The sequence below is a fragment of the Uloborus diversus genome, chromosome 10 (genome assembly GCF_026930045.1).
Source record: "Uloborus diversus isolate 005 chromosome 10, Udiv.v.3.1, whole genome shotgun sequence".
Taxonomy (NCBI): Eukaryota; Metazoa; Arthropoda; class Arachnida; order Araneae; family Uloboridae; genus Uloborus; species Uloborus diversus.
The window spans coordinates 122,128,918-122,151,460 of NC_072740.1; the positions used below are offsets into that span (position 1 = coordinate 122,128,918).

Genomic DNA, 22,543 nt, shown 5'->3' on the forward strand with positions numbered 1-22,543 from the left:
ATTTTTAAAGTTTACTTTTGAAACTTTCCTCTTAATTGGTGTGTATTACTCTCACAGCACTAAATACAACTGATTTCCCTCTTCTTTTGTATTTAGTAGTGATAAAAGATTCACACAGCTATACGGATTTACCCGACCCTTGACCACCTATGGTTTGACAAACTTCTTTAGAATTAAGATTATAAATGTAAAAAGGGACATGAAAAGGGGTTTACATTATGAAGAACTATGATTTCTAAAGAATCACAACCAAGAGTTGAAACAAAAACATGAAATACATTTTAAGTTTCTTCGTAACACTAATGACATTGCTTGTTATTAAAGTGATCCAGGAACCTGTTTTTTTTTTTTTTTTTTTTCTTTTGTTCTTTTCTCAACGTAAGAATAATCACTATCTGAATTTATTATTTTTGCAAAAATGGGGTTAGCAGGTGTCACAATTCAAATTTAAAAATTCCAAGACGTGATTTTAGTAAAATTCCATTACATTATTCATATATTTACAAACTCTTTTTGAAGCACATGTGGAACCTACAATACATAACCATCGAAATGCACGTTTAAAGAACAAATAATTAACTTAAGTGTGTTTTATATTTTTTCATGTTATTATTTCATAATAAAGAGCATGATGAGTTTCTCATAAAGTAAACAGCTTCTGAGTGATTCCGAGGACAATTCTTTAAATTCGTAATGCGGACCTTTTCGGAAATTGCGATTTTCGCTTAGATCGGCACTAAGTGGTGATTTTTTCAAGCCGATGAGTGATAATGCCGATGCTATTTCCCTAGAGATAGCCTCTCATAAATCTATTCAAGCTTTGTGTTTAAAATGTGATGCGAATGTTCCCTCAAAAACAAAAGAAGTTCAGGTGAGCATTTTGAATACTTCGAATTTAATACGCCATTTACAGCGATACCACTCTACTGATACCGTGGAAGAATTCAAAGCTAGTCTCACATCTGCTAGGGAAGAATTCGTTACCACGAACCCCAGCCGGGCTCGTGAAACTCGGCACCATGCATCCTCGTCTATCTCCCAACAATCAAGATTTGACTGTTTAATTATTGATTACGTCATCCACGCTATGGTGCCCCTTCAATCGGTGGATGACCCAACGTTTCACAAAATTTTTAATTTCCTAAACAAAAGTAACTGAGGGTTGAAGGTTATGAGCAGGCAAACTTTAACACTAAGTCTAGATACAAAATATTCAAAACACATTGAGGACACAAGAGAAACATTCAAGTCTGTACCTTTGCTGTGCACAACAGCTTATATCTGGTCCTCAGGAAAGAGGAGTTTTATTGGCGTCATAGCTCATTGGATTGACGAAAATAACGAAAGGAAGTCAACAGCTTTAGCGTGCAGCCGATTCAAAGGTTCGCATACATATGATAGGATTGCTGTCACATTACATGGGATTAATTGTAAATATGGATTGTCAATGGATAAGATCGTGGCTACAGTAACCGACAATGGGAGCAACTTCCTAAAAGCTTTCAGTTTTTGGAGTTCATCTGAGATCCACGAACGTAGAAGACAACTGTGACGAAGAACTGGATAATGGTGGTGACGTTGATGACAAACTGTGGGTGTCGGTTGACGATGATGTTGTTGCAGCATTACCTTTTCACCTAAGGTGTTGTGCCCACACCTTGGCATTATGTGCAAGCACTGACATTCAAAAAGCAATCAAATCAAACTCAGGCCTGCTGTCTCTGCATCAGTCAGCAATGAAAAAGTGCAATATTCTGTGGCGTATTTCAAACAGGCCAAAAACCGCAAAAGTGCTTGAACAGATTATTGGCCGATCCCTCCCCAGACCCACCGAAACCCGGTGGAATAGCCTTTATGATTCGTTGAAGGTTTTTGGTTGTAAAATGCCAAATGGAGGAAATTAATCTGAAGTTGCATATAACGTGTTCCTTTAGCGATGAGGAATCCACCTATCTTCAAGAATTTGTAAAATGTTCAAAGCCAGTATCTGAGGCAATAGATATATTACAAGGGGATAAAGAAGCGTATTATGGGTCATTATTGCCGACTATTTTAACTGTAAGGTTGAAAATGCAGAAATTGGCTACGTCTGATCTGCAATATTGCGGCCCGATTGCAACAGCTTACCTGAACAGTGTGATTCACCGCTTCGCCACGTTCTTCGAATTGAACACGGTGGAAGGGAAAATAGCAACTATTGCAGCTCTTTCTTATCCAAAATTTAAAAAAGTATGGTGGCCTTGTGTCAATGATCGAGTTGAAGAGTTGTTAACCTATTTCAAGTGTCTTATATACGAATACTTCACGAACGACCCAGACGAAAACAAGGACAGCAGCATGGAAACAGATCCACCTTTAGGAGACTTCAATGATTTTGGGGAGAACGAGAGCGACGCAACATCTCATTATGACGACCTTATGAACAAGGCTGGCGTTATTATGAAACGGTACTTAGAAGAAAAAAGTCCAGTTTGGAGGTGCTTCGAAGTTACCCCATCATTCACAAAATTTTCAAGAAATACAATACCCCACTGCCGTCGAGTGCACCAGTTGAAAGACTATTTTCATATGCGACGATGGTGAACACACCAAAATCAAATCGACTTAGTGACGAGAAGTTTGAACAACGTGTGGTTTTGCGAGCAAATGCTTCATCCTAATAAAAAAAAACCTCAATTCATTCTCCTTTTCAGTAACTTTTTCTTTCTTCATTTTTTCATGTTTCAATAAGTTCAATGAAATTTTAGAATTTGAGTTATATATTATTGATGTACTTACTTGAATTGAATCATTTGAATTTGAATTGTATGATAAAATTATTCAACCGATTCAGCCTTATGATCTCATTTAGCCCCTACAAAAGCCTCTATATTAAATTTAATGGTCATCTTATTCAACTTCCAAACTTTGAGCGTTCGCCGAATTACAAAACCGTATAAACATTAATATACAAATGCTCACTCTTATTCATGTGATGTTTCAATCTGATGTTGCAGTGTGATGTTAACACTATTGTGTATGTGAGAATCTTATGAAATCACAGTCTGCCCTATAACAGTATCTTCCCGTCCCTTAGCAACACAAAATGTTGTGATATCTAGCTTTTTTTTTCCGCATTTTCTGTTTTTCGTGAAACATTTGGTTAGTAAACTCACTAGTAAATAATGAAAACGCTAACTTGATTGAAAGGTTGATAAACTTGTTCATAATACAAATTTGTTAGTCAAGTGCCCATACTTGGGACAGTACTCTTAGTTTTGAGGGCTGGTACACCTGTTGGTACTTCACCAGTAAGAAATAAATGGTGTTACAGAATAAATTAGTAGTTTTCTTATGAGGCTATGTGAGTTGAACTTTGATGTATCAGATTTATGGCTTATTTTTATGAGTTTGAAAGTTTTAAAAAAAATGCAAGTTTTAAGTATGGAAATAATTTTGGTTACCTACGTTAACTGAGCAGCATTAGTTTGAATTCGTTTCACAATTCATCTCGACTATGTACCTGTGTCTCTTTTGGGCAAATTCATTTAAACCCAACTAATTCAGTTGAACTTATTTATTCATAAATTTGAGAAATTGCAAATATGTTCCACACCTGGGACACTGTTCCAAGTTAAGGCATTAAACCATTAAGAGTGTCCATAAAGAATATTGAGGAACAAAACTATAACTTTATTAATAAAAGCGTATGGATACAAAATTTTATAAACTCAGTGATATTTTGATGATAATAAATATGTCATACCATAACAGGACAGAACAGTTTTCATTGGTAAAAAAAATTGAAACTATTCATGAACAAAAGACGTTTTGTCAAAAAAATACATTTGTTACTTCTACAAATGAAAATGAGTCTCTAAATATAAATAAGGCTAATTCATTTGAAGTAAATCTAACGTTACTATGAAGGAATGAAAAGGAATGTGAAATAAGGAACATTAAAAGCTAAAAATAAGCTGTGTTAATAATTATTTGGGTTTATCAATAGCTTTTATGTTTCCAAGAGGGGAAAGCAGAAATATTACATTCAAAAGATTTAAGAAGACAGAGGAGACCTACAATGTTTTCAGAGGCAAGTGTACATTATGATCATCGTTGAAAGTTTACAAGATCATATTATTTCTATCTAATGATATTTTTTTCTTTATTGGGATGTAATATAAACTTCTTTAAAATGACAGCCCGTGTCCCAAACTATTATCTTTTGCTGAATACATGAAAGAAAGATCAAAATAAAAAGTGTCCCAAGTTCGGGAGGGAGGTCCATAACTTGGACAATGAACATTTTTTGTTTTATTTTTAAAGGGACAAATCTACACACTTATACCTTGTCTTGAAGGGACGTAGACAGACAGAATACTTCGTTCGAATGGAAAACGTATGATTAATATGCTACTAGAGGTAAAAGTTCAAAACTGTCCAAAGTATGGCATTTGACTGTACGAAAAATTAAAGGAAATTTTTAGCGTTTACGACCATAAAATCATGATTTTTAACTTTTCATGGACTTCTAAAACCTGGGTCCAGTTGTATTCGACTTGGGGCTCCAAATTGTAGGAAGTTCATTTTCGGGTCAATTACTTAGTTTGGCGCCAATAAATATACATCTAAAAACTCGCTAACACCCAAAACTCGAACTGTAGCGAAGTACAAACAAACATTTTTTTATATTGGCCTTTTAAATTGAATTTTTCAGCGAATTCAAGTGTGAATCCAAATGGATTCGTATTCATAGATGTGAATCAGAAATGATTTGGATTCATGGGTCTGAATCCGAATGGATTCGGATTCATAGGAATGAATCCGAATTTCGTATTCGGATTCACACTTGCAATTATGAATCTATTTGAATTCACACTTGTGAATACGAATGTATTCGTATTGACACGTTAAGGTACTGTGAATCAAATTCGGATTCGGATTTACGAATACGAATCTGCCCATCTCTGTCTATGGCTGATCCGGCCCTGCTCAAATATTGCTAGTAACGCTTTTGATTGACAGGTAGACCAAAATATCAGCTGTGACATCAGGAGAGAAACTACGCCTTATCAAGAGTATGAGAAAGAGGTCCCAGTTCTTCTCTCAGCAGTGATGGTCTAAACCACGGATGATAGTGGATTCATTTAGAATTTTCTTAATACAGTGAAATTTTCATAAACTATAAGAAAGCTTGATCCCCTTCCCCCCCTTAAAAACTTTTCAAACATGCATACATAAATCATTGAAATTAAAAATAAAAAAAAACATTTTAAAAGGTTTTTTTAAAAAATAATTTTTCAGTTTTAAAACATGTTGTCAGCTCTAAAATTTTAGGAAGATTTGGTTCACAAACACCCATAGTGTGAACCCTTCAATCACCAAGAAGGGCGCAATCGTTTCGCAAGAGAGAAATGCTGTCATAGTGCAATGCTAAATATCTATGCTCTGAACCTTTATGGCCAACTTGATCAAGCAGAGGAGACTGGTTAACCGCAAGATTGCAAACCAATGACAACACGGCAATGAGAAAACACAAACTTCCTTGCTGATTCCACGCTTTTCTTTAAAGGAAAACTTACTTTTTATTCTTTCAAAAAAAAAACAAAAGAAGAAGGGTTTGAAAATTCAGAAATTCCAGGACATTCTGCAAAATTCAAAGACATTCCAGAAGAAAAAAAAAACAGGAATTCCAGGACAACTCCGAGCTCTGGGTTGGATTATGGAAAGTTCTTGATAATTTATTGATTTATAAAAGTGACATAATAAAAAAAAATTCAGACATTTGAGAAGATTGCCTTGATTTTTAACATCTTCGTCTGCCTTAACTGTAAGCAAGTTTTCAAAGTCTGTACTTGCAACTATTTTCTTCTGAATTTTTGTTTGCTGCAAGTAAAGATATTTCCTTTGATTGTGAGGCATTTAAGCATTTTTATAACAGCTGATATATGCAGGTGGATTCAAATTTTCATGAGCTATAATCTAAAAAATTGGAATAACTCGGAGCATTGCCTTTTTAGATCACTCTAAATGAATAATCTTTACTATTAATATGCATTTAAATATCAGTTGCACTAGCAATGAAATCTTTTATACCCTGTAAGAAATTTAAAATGTCATATTAAAATTATGTGCCTTTTAAGGGACATCGAAATCTCATTAGTTAACCCAGACATACTGCAGAGTAACATCTTAGTATTTTATTATTTAACACAACTTGAAAAATTTATAAGAAAAATATACAATAATTTTCATACACTTAACAATTTCAAAAATTCAATTTCAAACTTGATAAAAATGCGACTCAACTATTACCTTTATAACAAGTTCAAAGTATCCTTTATCATCCTCTGTAGAAACAGGTGTATACGGACGAATAACAATATTGCCATCTATTTTGGCACTTAAGAATATATGTTGGCCTGCAAAAAAAATTAATAAATAAAGCAATAATTCACATTAATGAAATTTTTGCATTTTAAAAATTTACTTTAAACTTTATATTTGAATTTTACCAGGAATCTTATATATTATTTCTAGGGATACACTAGAGAGTGTTTTTGCCGGATCCAGATATTCGGCTTTACAGTTGCTTGTAGTGGGTGTTCACATATTTTCAATGATGCTTCAAAATAACAAATCAAACTTCTTTCACACACCATTTCTTTAAAAACATATTACTACTGAATAGTATTATTATTCACATATATCTTAACAATAAGTCATAATTGTAATTAGAATTGGATGACGTAGAAAAAAATAGTAGAAACAAAATAAGTTTGTTATAAAGTAAAATACATTTTCGTTTCCAGTTTTGTAATGACATTAAACAAAATTTTGCTTTGAAATTCATTTTATTATGAAAAATGTAAGCATGTAAAAATTTTCTGACATACAAGAAGAAAAAGAAAACATTAAAACAGGTTAGGTTCACTTAAAAAAAAAGTTTATGCTTAAAAAATCAACTTAAAATTTTATTTTAATCCCAGAAAATAAAGTTACATATTCTTTAAAGGTGTAAATTAACATCTTAATTTTTTTATAAAGATTTATGCAAGCACTTTCACTTTTTACAAAACAAATTAATAAATTTATATTTAAATAATCAACTTTTTAACTTTTGCTCCAAAAAATTCAGGTACCTATTCTGAAAAGATGTGTATTCCTATAACTGGAAGTTTTTATCAAGTCCCGACCTCTTTGTCTATGCTAATTATTCTCAATATCTTGAAGTTAACTTCCTTTAACTCTAAGTTTTTTCAAAGATGACTCGAAATTAATTTCGAAAGAACGAAAAAAAAAAAAGAAAGAAGAAAGAAACAAGTGACTATGAGAGAAAAATTAATTCACCTTCACTTTCAATTTCTGCACAATAGACCTAAAACAAGAAGCCTGCTGAGTCAGTGTGCGATAAAGGAGTTACACATGCGGAAATGACTTAGCTTGTTTTCTTTTGTTGTACTGTACTGTTTAAACTTTGCCATGTTGCTGGACAACGGATTTGCTTTTAAGCTGTCTAGTTGTTAAGTCAACTGACTGTACCTTTATTCAAAGGCTGACTTAAGTGAAGATGCGTTTCCCTTCATTCTTTAGTCGATCATTTGCCGATAAGCTCCTAAGAGACGGAGTGAATTTTGTTTACTAGTAATGATGTCTAAGCAAGTACTCTGTCAATGATATTAAAAGAAAAAGTGAAACTTCTAAAGTGGTAGAATCCTCGAATCCGAATTTGAAATGAATGAAGGTGTGCACCTTTCCTGAAGCAAATCAGTGCTATTTAAGTGGTTCCAGCAGTATTGAAATCAAAACCATGCTTTTGATTTTTTTCTCAGAATATTTTTGATTAAACTGTGCATATTGTGTTTAAAAACTTTTAAGTTCTGTAATTTTGTCTGTTACTTGTACATATTAACCGTTTACCCGCCAATGTTCCAAAAATGGAACATCATATTTAAGTGAAAATTTTCCCAAGAAATAACGTTAAAATAAACAAGTTTTTTTTAACACAGTTTAGTCTTATTTCAAAGTATTTTTTGATTTCCTGCTTGATTGTTTATATGTTTTCAATTATTTATTGCGATTTTTCAAAGATGAGTGGTTTTTTAGCTTTTTGCAACTTTTTCTTATAAAATTTACCAAAAATTGGTTTTTTCAGAAAATGTGATGATATTTATTATAGTTGTGAAAAATACTTCAATGTATGATTTTAAAATGCTTGTAGAAATGTACAATGATATTTCCGAAAGGTGTACTCCTTCAAAATAGCATGTTTCAATTTCGGAACATTGGCGCTTTTAGGGAGTCAAATTTCCAAGAAGTAAATCGTTCGACTTCCAAGGGGAAATTTCATTTTTCGTAATATATGTTTCTTTTTTTTTCTCATTTTGAATGTACTCTGATGTAGATGTTGGCAAAACCAAGTAAGTTTATATTTTGAAAGGATATGACGTTTCGTTAGCAAAGAAAATAATAACAGTCTTCTGTTTGACGGACTACATGGCTCCGAATCCACACCTGCTCGGACAGCTGCATTGTCACGTAATAATAAAAAATAATATTAGCGAGAGTTTTATTCTTCATATTTTAAATGCAGTTCAATAATTCGCTAGCTTTGTTTTCGGGCAAAACGAAATTCTGTTTGACGTATACCAACTGTTCATAAATGTTAAAAAATGTCTACAAGATTTCTTACTGTAGAACAAGCTGTGGCTTATTTAGAAACATTGTCAGATTCGGATTTGTCAGATGTAGATATATGCCAATTACCCCCTGATGAACTAGGCAATATCACTGAGGAAGAATAGATGTTGACAGAGATGAAATCCTACAATTTTTTGGTTTGTTGCTATTGAGTGGTTACCATTCTGTTCCTTCTGAAGATATGTATTGGAGCAGTGCAGAAGATACATCTGTGCCAATTGTACTAACAGTTATGCCTCAAAATCGTTTTCGAAAAATAAAAAACAACTTTCATTTGATGGACAACCATGAATTAAAACAAAATGACAAACTAAGAAAAGTTTTCCTTATTTACGAAGAATTGTGTAAAAACTTTCAACAATTTGGTGTATTTCATAAAAAATTGAGCATAGATGAATCTATGGTTCCCTACTACGGTCGGCATTCATGTAAAATGTTTATTAGAGGAAAACCATGAAGATTCGGCTTCAAAATTTGGATGCTGTGCTCTTCAAGTGGATACCCATATTCCATGGAGATTTATTCAGGCAAAAAAGAAGGATCCAGAGTTGTAAATGATCTATTATCAGTTTTGACTGATACGTCTAAGCATGAAGTATACTTTGATAATTTTTTTACATCATATGACTTAATTTCTCAGCTATCAAAAAAAAGTGTACGAGCAACAGGAACAATTCATGAAAACCGAACTGGCCATTGTCCACGGAAATCCAAAAAAGCCCTTTCTAAAGAAGATCGCGGAAATTTTGACTATCGATCTGATGGATCAGTGTACATGTGCAGCTGGAAAGATAATGCAGTGGTTACAGTAGCATCTAATTGTTATACACATGAGCCACTTGCATCTGTAAAATGTTACTCAAATGCGCAGAAATGCAAGATAGATGTGCCACAACCTCATCTTATCAAGAGATACAATGAAGGAATGGGGGGTGTGGACGTCTTGGATAAACTTTTAGGGAGCTACAGACCTTATTTGAGGAGTAAAAAATGGTTATGGAATCTTTTTAGTAAGGCTCTGAATATTTCAGTTGCAGCTAGTTGGTTACTTCATTGTGATTTACACGAAGTCGAGATGAAGCATTTAGAGTTCCGAAGAGAAATAACTCACCTCCTAAGAAGAAAAGTACGAGTGAAAAGTCCTCCAGGGCCTCGTTGTCATTTACATAAACGGTCAAGAATGTCTGACGGACATTATATTGTATCTGCATCCCAAGGACGTTGCGCGGTGTGCAAAAAAATACGACTAAGAAATGTTTCCATTGCGACAAACGACTTCACCAGCAACGCTTCCTTTCATATCATGGGCATTAGATATTTCTGTATTGGATTTTCTGAATTCTGATATGTACACAAATGCAATTTAAAATATTATTTTTTCCGCAATAAAGTATGCTAAGATAAAAACCGCATTCAAAACCTCTTAGTTTAAAAAAATTCTCTGAAAAAAAAAAAAAAAAAAAACTTCATGCAAAACGCCAATGTTCCAAAAATGGAACACACTGAAAATCATAGTAAAAAAATTTTTTCTGGAAATTTTATTTTATTTCTGTATTTACTAGACATAAATAGACATAATTTCAAAAAATTACTCAAATTTGATCATCTGTCAATAGTTCGGCGGTTAAACGGTTAAAATATTCGATGGAATTTCATATTAAAATGTCGAAAACCGAAACTAGAGGTAAGTAGAACTTCCGATAGGTCAAAGTTTTTTGTTGGTCCCTTTAGATTCAAGTTATCGCGAATTGACTGTATTTTAAGTTCTTTTTAAGCTTTTTCATTTACAAAATAGAGCAAAATAAAACAGTAAAAAAATATATATATATATTTTTAAAAAGTTTACTGCATTTTTAGTGCTGAAAAATTCTTCCATTGTAAGTTCAACAACTTTGTTTTCCTCTTTTATTCTTAGAATAATTTTGAACATTTGTGTATAATTGTTTTAACTATGTTAGGGTTTAAAATTGATGCATAATATGAGTTTTTGATTTTATATTTGGATTTTGTTTGGTCCTAAAAAAATAATGCTGTTGTAAAGCAAATCAGCATTAGGCTTTCAAGGTCTGACCAGTGTTTATTGCGAAACTGATTTAAATTGTAAGCATTATGCATCGAGTTCATCGATAGTTAACATTTTACCAGTTAAATCAAAATATCTAAAATTTACACTTAAAGATAAAAGAAAGAAATAAGCTGTAACTCCTTGAAATAAAATAAAAGTTGTTCAGCAGGTTGCAGTTATTTGACAGAAAATGGTATCCAGGTATTCATTGTGATTGACTCATTAATATTACTGTCCTTATTTTTTTACAGTAGTAAATAAGTTCTAGAGTAGCATTAAAAAATACATTTTCTAATGCCATTAGATGTTGTAAGACAGAGTACAGGAACATAGATATTTTTATTACATCATTCATTTACTTTCAAGGGGGAAACTATTCATTATCATATTGCATAAGATAATATGCACTACAGTTCCCCCGCACTATAAATATGCACAATAAATAGTTTTATTGTGTATATCTTATGCGCACTTTAGTTATAGTGCATAAGATAAATGGAGCTTTCCTCAAAACGAAACTATGTATCATATAAATATGCCACCTAGGCCAAGTTTCTCTCGTTTCTACATTGTAAACAATTTGGGTGAAATAAACAAGATATATTCTGAAACTTGAAGGTGATATCGTCACCTCAGAGCAACAGTAGGATACCTTAGTTATTAATTGGATTAGATGTCTTAGTGTTGCTCTGAGGCGACGATATGTATTATTTAAAGATTATTATAACTTGAAACACAGAAAAAGAAATTTTGAAGCTTTTTCTCAGTTTATCTTCATTTCTGTCTCCGTATTCAAAACTTGAATTTAAATTAACAAATATTATTTTTACTTAAAAACTTTTACGTGTAACTTTTTAAAAAGTTGCACTACTTAAGGCAATATAAAAACATAAGTGATGTAATAATATTTATAATTTAAAAAAGTACAAATTCTCATGAAAATAAAAATATTCCTTCAAAATTCTGGACACAATCTGTCTTTTTTTCCTTTTAAGAATTTAAAATTTTACGACAAAATATTATTTAAAATTATGTGTTTTGCTTTCCTTTTCATCATTATTTAATTAAATAAAAGGTTAGAAACAAAATTTCGGAGCTTTTGTGGTATTAAGGTAAAAAATGGTAATTACATTTTTCCTTGCAATTTAAATTATAAACTGGTATTAAATTTTTGCTTTTAATTTTTTTTCGTTGCTGATCATTGATTTGTGTCCATAAATACTTTGCCTTATTATAAAAATTAACAACAATACGAATTAGTTTCGAGATGAATTTTTTCTACTTGTAACTGACAAAAGTTAACATGTTGAAAAAATCACTCACACGTGTTTTAACACATTGCACCCAAGCATATTGAGTTCAATACTACAGCATGGCGTAACATAACCTTTCAATCCCACTTCAATTTTTAGATCAAATATTCATTCGTATTTTAGTTGATGTTATAGTCTTATAAGTCCAAAACAATTTTTAAACAATAAAACACTTAATCCATGGTATTAAAGAATAAAAACCAAGTACTTTACCAACAGGGAGTCCTAACACATGCTCTTCACTTGGCAGAATAAAACGAAAACTTCTGGTGTCATGGCTGATTTCCTGTTTAAAGATAAATACACACTTTATTAGATACCAATTGCATCATCTGATAACTAGAGTACTTTAATAAAAAACATTTCAGGCAAATTCAGTTTTCCCTCCTCTCCCATAGACCTAGTTTGATCTTTTTCTGTTAATCCATTTGCATGATTTGCTCGTGTATGTGTGTAATCCGTTTGAATAATAAGCGATCCTTTTATAGCTTTTACATAAATTTTTCATGTACATTTTTATTGTTTTTGCTATAGTTTAAATTTTGTTAGTGTTATTGATTTTTTAAGCTATTGCATACACAAGTATTGTTTTTTTACCTAATTTTGCAGATTATCTGCAAAATTCGCTTATCCTTGGTTACTGTACTACTCTATTTTGCAGATAATCATGAGTTTACTACACATTACTGATAATTTCACTTTTCTTTGTTACTTTAGTGCTCTTCTAAATGCTTAGTTATGATTTAATGAGATGATACATTACTTTGTGAATCATCAAATAAGTGATATTTATTTGAAAGAATGTATGTTTTTTTTCTTTTTTTTTTCAGATGGTGAGATATGATTTTTGAGACTTAAAGTGCACAAAAGTTTGGCATCATATTATTTTCAGTCACAAGCTATTCTAGCAGGGAGGTGTCCCAAGCAGGGGCGGATCAAGACTATGGATTTGGGAGGAGAACTTTTTCAGCAGTTTATGTTTATAGGGGAGGGGGTATATGAAATCATTCATCAAAAAATAACCGGAAAAATTGAGTTTTAAAACTTATCCTCTGCTTCTTCACGCTTCTTATAAAAAAAAATTTTTGCTTTACAAATTTTGCAAGTATAATTTTCAGAAAATAATTTAAAAAATCGTTATTTTCATTGCTATATTTATATTTTAATCCTAAAACTTTCGCCAAGTGATGGTCCGTTGGTTCTCCCCCGGAAATTTTTTTGAAAGTATTAGCCCTAAGAACTCAATTTTAGACGGCCTCTGATGATGTTACTTGCAGGAAAGTTTCGAGGGGCTTTCTGTGGAAGTTTTTAGAAATTGAAGTTTTAAAAACGCGATTATAGGCAATATTTGTTGACGGTAAGGTAAGAGCGGTCTAGGAAGATTGGGCGCCGAGCACTTTAAGCATCGAGCACCGTTGGTCCCAATGTTCCCGGCGCACTCAATATGCCCGGCGCCCAATTGACGGCGTCCAATCTTCCCTTCTCGAGGTAAAAGACGGGACTTTTGGGGGCTGCCCCAGATTTTTTTTTTTTTTTTGTAGAATAGATCTAAATTGATCACTATTCCACCCAATCTTTCAAAATTGAATTTCCTAAAATGCAGGTACAGACTATTTGATGATGTTACGAGCAGCAGGGTTCTGGGGCTGTTACCAAAAAAATGTTTCGAAATTGAAGTCAGAGGAAATGAAGTTTTTAAGTGATATTCAGTGACGAAGGATTTAAATGCTCACCCTTTTAAATTTTTCGAAATTGTAATTTTTTCATTTTTAGATTTCCTACGAGAGCATTTGGGCCCTTGTCCGGAAATTTTTCGTAATAGACGTCTTAAAAACGTGACTTTAGATTATATTTGGTAACGTTAGGGTTTTGGCAATTTTTCAAATTTGAAGCTCCAAAAAAGCAATATTAAACGATTCTCGATGTTTTTATAGAGTGCAATGTGTTAGGTAGTTCTCCCCTGGAATTTTTTCGAAATTCAAGCCCTAAACGAGATTTGAGACTCTTTAAAGGTTTCGCCGGCGAAAAGGGGGCTCCCCAATTATGAAGACATTTTATTTTTAGATCGACTAGGAAAAACAAAAAAAAAATGGAGGGGATGTAATTAACTGATCAATAAACCGCCACGATTGAAAATTTTTATTTCAAGGTTCTTCTCAAAAGAAATTTAGATTTTTTCGCGACATTCTTTTTTTTTTCAATTTATTGAAACAACTTTGTTTTTCCAAGGTCCGTTCTGTTATTATCTTTAATTCTTAGAAATATTTTTAAGAAACATTCTAATCAGCATTCTGGGGTGATCCCCCACCCCCTCTGGTTGCGCCACTGAATTGTAGAAGCTTTAAAGTTTTTGATCAACTCTACACCAGATGAATATACAAAAGACAGTTTAAACTGGTTTGTGTTCAAAAAGACTAATTTTGAAATATTACTGGAAAACAGATGCAAAACACAAGTACGAAAATTTAGGAGACTGGAAATGGCCCTAAAGAGGATAAATTGAACTACTACTGGGAAGCTGTACTGTGCCATATCGATGAGCCTTTTAGTAAGATGAAAAATATTTACTCAGTCCCCGAACTCGAATTTTTATGTAAACTTCTCATAATCTTATAACCTATGACAGAAGCATTTAATTTTATATTTTTCTATAACTGTCTTTACATTCCTGCATGGTCGGATCTTCGATTTTTCTGAACCAGAGCAAAACCGAAATCCCGCTACCTTTTACCCACCTTCGTTGAAATTTTATATAGGTTCAACGAAAAAACTAGTATGTTGTGGCCATCACGAAACTTTCTTCTACATTTTTCTTTTTTTTCTGATCCCTCCCCATGCTTGACGAGGAAGCAATATTCCCTACAAAAACAAAATTACACATGCAAAAACTTGACAACCATCCCAATGTCTGAATTATTACAAGAGCAAAGCAAAGAGGAAAATTGAAAGTTACTTTAAAAGCCTTGCTTGAATTACTTACAAATATTTTATTTGTTAACAAACGCAAGATGGCAACAGTTAAAAATTTTAAATCATTGAGATAATATTTCCTATCATTTCCATACAATTAAAATCACGAGAAATACGCAGACGACAATCTATTACGATTTATCTTTCTTATTGTTGCATTAATAAAAATATTTTTATTCACAAAAAAAAAAAAAAAAAAAAAATCAACACCTTTTGGAGCGATTGGCGTCAAAATTGAACCAAAGCCTGTTTACATATGGATTCACATATATTCCAAATTTCAACCAGAACGTAGCATTACTTCTTGAGATAGGGCACTCACAATGGAAAAAAAGAACAGGCGATTGCGCTACCCACTTTTTAGCTGTTGACACCAAAATAAAACCAGTTCTTATACCCACTAAGGGCTACTTGCTGATAAGTTTTTCTTTCATTCCGTTCATTATTTCTTGAGATACAGCAGTCACAATTGACGACAAAAAACGTTCTATAGCTCAACCCCCGTTTGAGTTATTGACACCAAAATTGAATCAGCACCTGTTCCTGTTAATGGCAACATATGGACCAAATTTTGTTTGATTCTGCCAGTTACTTCCTGAGGAATAGCAAGCACACGTAACTCAAAAAACGTCCCATTGCTCCACCCCCCTTGGAGGAATTCGCGCCAAAAACCAATGGGCACAAGTTCACATAGGGGCACATATGTGTACCAAATTTCGTTCGATTTCATGCGGTAGTTTTTGTTGTAGAGCAGCCACAAAAAAACGGGTCACACACAGACGTGACACACATACACACACACACACACACACACACACACACACAGACAGACATTTTCCAAAAATGGTCGAAATGGACTCAGCACACCTCAAAACGTTCGAATCCGTCAAAATTCGAAATTCGAAAATTTGCACAAATCCAATACTTTCTTATATATATTAGATATAGAAGAAAGTAACAACAGAAATAGTCTAAATTTGCATCCTCCTAGAAATTGCTACCCGTCAACTAGGGGGAGAAGGGTATCGACTATGCACAAAAGGTAGGCCAAAGATATTGCCTTGCTGCTGCCTAGATCCGGCAGTGCGATTCCTGTATTCACACAAGTAGGCACAAATTCATTTATTAAGCAACTCCAGTTTTTCTGTATCAAAGCATGAATCAACTACTGAAAACAAAGTGTGTCAACAATTAGATGTTCTCGTTTTAGTTTAGTGTCAAATCCTACCCAATGTCTTTTTTTTATTAAAAAAATGTGCATTCTTTTTATTAATCTAATTTTGTTGCATTATACTAGAGGAATAGTTAATACAGTTATCACTTATTAAAAGTTTCTCCTACGATGAATTCCCTCCAAAGCTATGTTATCAAACAGAAAAAAATAATCTTTAAAGCGTCAAATACTGGTGGTTTTACCTTACCCTGTTTTCTGAACAGTTTTTGGTTTACTTGGGAATTTGTATTTTGGAAAAAGACATTTACTAGTTCCCCTCTTTGGATCCGCTTTTGCAATTCTCTCCTCGTTCTTTCTCCTAGTTCAATTTCTATAAAACAGAAGAATTTTCCTGCACCCTGTTCTAAAAGTTTTTAGGCACACATGAGATTTTTTTTTGGGGGGGGGGGACATTCCTCCAGTTTCCCTCGGTGAATCTGCTTCTGCTATTGTCTAATCGGTTTTCCTGGAGCCTTTCGTCAAGTTCTAAAAAACATTGAAAAAATTCCTGTACTTTGTTTTCTGAACAGTTTTAGGATCACTTGGGATTTTTTCTTCTTCTTTTTTTTTCTTTTTGAGGGGAAAGGAGAACATTCCCCAGTTCCCCTCCTTGGATCCGCTTTTACAATTCTCTCTTCGCTTTTTCTTGCGCCTTTCTTCAAGTTCAAGCTCTATAAAACAGAATTTTTCTGCTCTCTGTTCTAAAACCTTTTAGATAGGTACACATGAGATTTTGGGGGGAGGGAAACCAGTTCCCCTCCATGAATCAGCTTCCGCTATTGTCTAATCTTTTTTCCTGGAGCCTTTCGTCAAGCTCAAAAAACAGAAAGAAAAAAAAATCCTGTACTTTGTTTTCTGAACAGCTTTAGGATTACTTGGGATTTTTTTTTTTTTTTTGAAGGGAGAGGAGAACATTCCTCAGTTCCCCTCCTTGGATCCGCTTTTGCAGTTCTCTCTTCGCTTTTCTTTAAGTTCAAGTTTTATAAAACAGAAGAATTCTGCTGTACTCTGTTGTGAAAATGTTTAGGTACACATGAGATTTTGAGGGGAGGGGAGCATTCAACCACGGATCCGCCATTAGCATCTGCTATTGTCTGATCATTTTTCCTGGAGCCTATTTTCAAGTTCAAATAATATAAAACAATATCTTCCTGCTCTCTGTTCTAAAACCTTTTAGGGACACGATATGTTGGGGGGAGGGGAACATTCCTCCAGTTCCCCTCCGTGGATCCGCTTCTGCTATTTTCTAATTGCTTTTCCTGGAGCTTTTCTTCAAGTTAAAGTAAGAGTCAAGTTAAAGTATAAAGTAGAAGAATTTTCCTACACTCTGTTGTAAAATTTTTAGGTATATATGAGAGGGGGGGGCATTCCCTCAGTTCCCCTCCGTGGATCTGCTTCTGCTGTTGCCTAATTGCTTCTCCTGATGCCTTAGTTCCTGTTCTAAAAAACGGGAAAAAAAAATTCTGTACTCCTGTTTTCTGTACTGTTTTAGGTACACTTGGGATTGTTTTTGGGACGGGGGGGGGGGGGGGGGGCATTCCTACAGTTCTCCTATTTGAATCTTCTTTTGCAATTCTCTCCTCGCTTTTCCTGGCGCCTTTCTTGAAGTTCAAGTTTTAAAACACGGAAGAATTGAGCTGTATTCAGTTCTGAAATTGTTTAGGTACATTTGGGATTTTGGAGGGGGAACGTTCCCCCAGTTCCCCTCCCGTGGATCCGCGCCTGGTCCCAAGAGAGGGTTTTAGGGGTTAAACTCCAAACATTGGGGGAAGAAATAATAAAAAGGAGTATGAAGAAAATGACATGTAACATAACTTTAGTGTTAATATATTATTGCAGTGCTCTTTTTTAAATTATTTCCTTTGTTTTTCTGCAATTTATGAATGTCCACTTCCTACCGACTAAAATTAATCAGTTCATAAGTCGGCATTTTCAATGTTTCGGAATTTCAAAGTTTAAATTGACAGAAATTTAAAAAAAAAAGTTATCATATTCATACAAAGTTATACATCTAACCTTTTCATACTTTGCACAAGAGAAAATAATGAATGGTGTCTCCGTTTACATTCAGTTTTACATTGCTCACACTATGCCGATTGCTTAGTTTGCGAATGCTCATTTTGCCGAGACAATAAGCGTCCACTCAGAAAATTCAGCTAGAGTCGGCATTTTTTCTTTTTCAGTTGATTCTGTATTCTAAATCTTTGAGCAAAGTAGTATGTAGCTTGACCATGTGCACGTTTTCACCTTTTATTGAAAAAGGAAAAACCAAAACACATGTATATTTTGCGTACTGACGACTATTCATCTGAAAGCCCACTTGAAACACATAATCAATTCGCCGACTGCTAATTGCACAGTATTCTCAATTTACCGACATTTACTTGAACAAAGTATTATTTTGCCAACACTATATATCCAGGGACACCCCAAACTTAAATTCTTGGGGAAAATCCTCAATTTTCCGAATAATAAAATACGGATATGCAATGCACACATGAGAAGGGACATTCAGAAATTTTTAAAAATGCAATGATGTCTTAAAATTTGGCCGAATACGGACTTTTATGGAGGCCACTGGGATCTCCCAATGGGCGCCGCCTTCCTGTACTCAGTCGGCAATTTCAGCTACAATCAGCAATTTTTACTTTTAGAGAGAATTCAAAGTTCACTATATCTTTGATAAAAGTTAAATGGAAGTGCATTTTTACATTTTCTCATTTTAACAAACTTACAATGCATATCATGAGTTCTAATGAGTGTTTATGGTGTAAATTTTAAAAAGATTATTCAATCTTAAAATATTATTTAGAAATACCTGGGAAGCTGTATCACACATTAAGATTACCTGTGAGCGGCCGAGATGTAAGATTCAAATATTTTTTTTCAAAATAGAAACTATAGAAACCCACGGAAAGTCTCAGTTTAAAAACACAACTACATTAATAAACATGATAGCTTTGGACAGTGCACAGTGGACACATTTATAAAATTGAATCATCAATAAAAAATTCACAGCAAAGTGGAGAAATACAAAGGGTGCCGAAATGATAAAAAAAAATTAAAATACAGTAAACTCCCGATTATCCGCGGAATTGGGTGGCACCATGGGTGCAAGTTTGGTGATGTGTTCAAGACGGAAAATATTTTCAGCTCCCCCCCCCCCCTGCCCGCATGCAGGCTTAAGGAAAAATTTATGTGTATTAATGTTGTAGATTTTACAATGCCAGGTTTGGAATCTGTTTTTTCGATTTAAATTTTAAGCCTTTAAATTGTAATATTTAAGCGTTTTGACATCATAATTAGAAAAAATCTAAAATCCAGCAATAAGTGGAGGGGGGGGGGTCTGGGGGACTCTCCCCAGAAAATTTTCAAATTGAAGTCCAAAAACGCTATGGTAGGCCATTTTGGTAAAGTTTTAGGAAAGGAGGGGTTCAGGAACTCTTACATCAATTATTTCAAACTGATAGTCCCAAAATAACAATATTGGGCAGCTTTCAAAAATATTAGAGAAAGGGAGGGGGGGGGGTGCTCTGGGCTCTCCCAGAAATCGATGTTTTAAAAATGAAATTGTACTCCATCTTTCATAACGTTTATAAGCTTTTTGAATGCACTATGGAAGGGATGGAGTTCAGGAACCCTCCTTCGGCAATATTTCGAAATTGAATTTCCAAAAATGCAATTTTAGACGATGTTGGATAATGTTAGGGGTAAAAGCGTTCGCAGCGCCGTACCATTACTTTTTGCCGATCGTAAACATTTTTATTGCAGCAATAAAATCGCTTAGGACATAAGGTTTTAACTTTTGCAACATAAATCAGTTCTGATCGGAATGTCCTACATAAGGTAGCGCCAACAAACCAGAAATGAAGGAAAGGTGGGGGAAGGGTATGGCCGACTAATGATAATGAATTGGCACCATTCCCCCACAGTCTTCATTTGAAAAAGAATTCTTTTATAAGATAGCAGGTGTTGAAATTAGCAATAAAAAATCGCTTCAGTGAAGTAGATATATATTTTTAAACAAGGTATCCTTTCCAATATTCCTTTAAATTTTCAGCATCAAAACATTTTCTGAAGAGAACTCCCGAAATCCTTCCTCTGAGTTCACCACAAACGTCCTAAATTTCAATTCTTAAGGCTTCAGTTTCTAAATTGTTTTGTAGGAATAGTACCCCTCTTACCTATAAACATGACTTATGACAGCCTAAAAGTTTTAATACTTTAATTTTGGAAACTTTTTGAAAGAACCTTCCTACACCTTTCCCCCTTAAGTCATCCAAAGATAGCCCAAAACAAAGCTCTTAAAATTTCAGAAACGAAAATATTAAAACTTATTGAGAGAAAGCCTTCGAATTCCCTCTTCTTAAGTCTTTTAAAGATTACCTAAAACTGAGTTCTGAATACCTCAGCTTTGAATATTTTTTGGGAAAGGGGAACCCCGAACCCCCAAGACAGTCTAAAGTTGCTCTTTTAAGACTCCAGTGTCGGAATTTCGCCTAAAGAGAGCACCTTCCCTCCCTCTTGACATTCCCAAAGACAGCTTAAAAGTTTTAAGACTTCAATTGCAAACACTTTTCGGGAGAGGGTCCCAAATGCCATTTTACTCAAGTCCATTTAATTATAGCCTCAAATAGTTTTTAAAACATCAGCTACAAAACATTTTCATGTTAAAACACCAAAACCATCTATCATAAATTCACCAAAGATTGCCTAAATTAGTGTTTTTAAGACTCCAAACTTTTGATTTTTTTTAAAACCTCCCCCTCCCCCCTTATACATCATTAAAGACAGACTAATAAGTTTTAAGAGTTTGCAGAGGAGAAATATCAAACTACTCCTAGCTTCAAAAATGGCTTTCAATTCAGTTTTTCGATAGTTTATACTGTAACCCTTAAGTAACACCTCCCCCCCCCCCCTCTTAGATTTTCCAAGATATCAACTTTTTAAAACCTCAGTATCGTGGGTTAATTTGCGAACTGATTACCCTCTTTGCAAGAGCAGCGTTTTTTCGCAAATTCGTGTTGCCGTTATTTTTCTCCTTTTCTTTCTCTCCCCCCCCCCTCCTCCCATATTTACATTCTAGCGATTGTTAGATTCAATGACATTGGAATTTAGTGATTCCTAAAGTCTTTGTCAAAAATGCAGGAACGGTTGCTCATCGGTGTTTCCAACCAGCTTGAGATTTCCTCTCGATTATTTCCAAAATTCCCATTTTCATTGAAATATTCAAAATCCCTGATAGTTTCCATTTTACCTGGTAAGTGGACGCCCTTTGATGTGGCGAAAACATTTCATCTTGTCAGCAATCACTCTCAATCGGTGATTCAGATTCAGCTCTTTAAGACATTTTAAGAGTGTACATAATTTTCATTTATGCGTGTAAAGTTTGCAAAAAAAAAACCGCAAATGAAAAAAAACGAAAGAATGATCGAAAATAGCATGAGAAAAGGCTAAATTTTCAATTAGAGCCAATTATTTCGAAAAAACAGGGAGAATAGCGAGTAATTCATCGGTCTGCAATGCAGTGAGTTGGAAATAACAGAGCTATACCTAAAAAAAGTCAAACGGCGTGAGTCAAAAAGCCACTCCTCCAAAAGCACGTTGCAAACAAAACAAGCCCATGGCGGAAAACCGAGAGAATATCGATGTAAATTCGTGGTTATGGAACGGTCCAGTAATAAAAGCATATTTTCCAAACACTCAATTTCTTTTTTTTAAGTAAAAACTGAAAGAAAGGCATCGAATTTCTTTCCGTCCCGACCTCCGTCTCGGAAATTTGTCCAAGACGGAAATCCGTCCTGAGACGGAAGGTCTTGCACCCATGGGTGGCACAAGTGCCGCGGATAATAAAAATCGCGGATAACCGCAAAAAGACTAAAATGGGGGACAAATCAGGTAAAAATTGTCCTATCTCAAATTCTTAACTGTATTGATGCCTAACACTTTCTGCAAACAGTGAAAATATATATAGAGTACGGTACAAATGTTTTGTATTTTTGCACAACCGAACTTAACATCAATAACAAACAAGTGTATGTACGATGAAGAACGCACAATAATAATAATAATAATAATAATAATAATAAAATTAAATCAAATCAATCAAGCAAGCAAAAAACAACTGAGTGTAAATTTGCAATTTTTCAAAAAAAAAAAAAAAGCCACTGGTATTCGCTTTTTACTGCGAAAATACATGTTCGTGATTGTTGATTGATTCGCGGATAAACCGCTCGCGGATAATCGGGAGTCTACTGTAGAGAGAAAGGTTTTATTACAACATAAAGTCCCATTCGTATGTAT

The 22,543-nt window shown here is 33.9% G+C and overlaps 1 protein-coding gene across 1 annotated transcript in view; it reads right to left on the reverse strand.

The window, feature by feature from the left end:
• Positions 1 to 22,543, reverse strand: part of LOC129230980 (NADH-cytochrome b5 reductase 3-like) — a 69,157-nt gene that overhangs the window by 21,300 nt on the left and 25,314 nt on the right. The window contains exons 3-4 of the mRNA XM_054865220.1: positions 12,271 to 12,343; positions 6,295 to 6,401 (exon numbers count right to left, since the gene is read on the reverse strand). Of these exons, the coding sequence (XP_054721195.1) occupies positions 6,295 to 6,401; positions 12,271 to 12,343 (180 nt within the window). The remainder of the gene's footprint in view (positions 1 to 6,294; positions 6,402 to 12,270; positions 12,344 to 22,543) is intronic.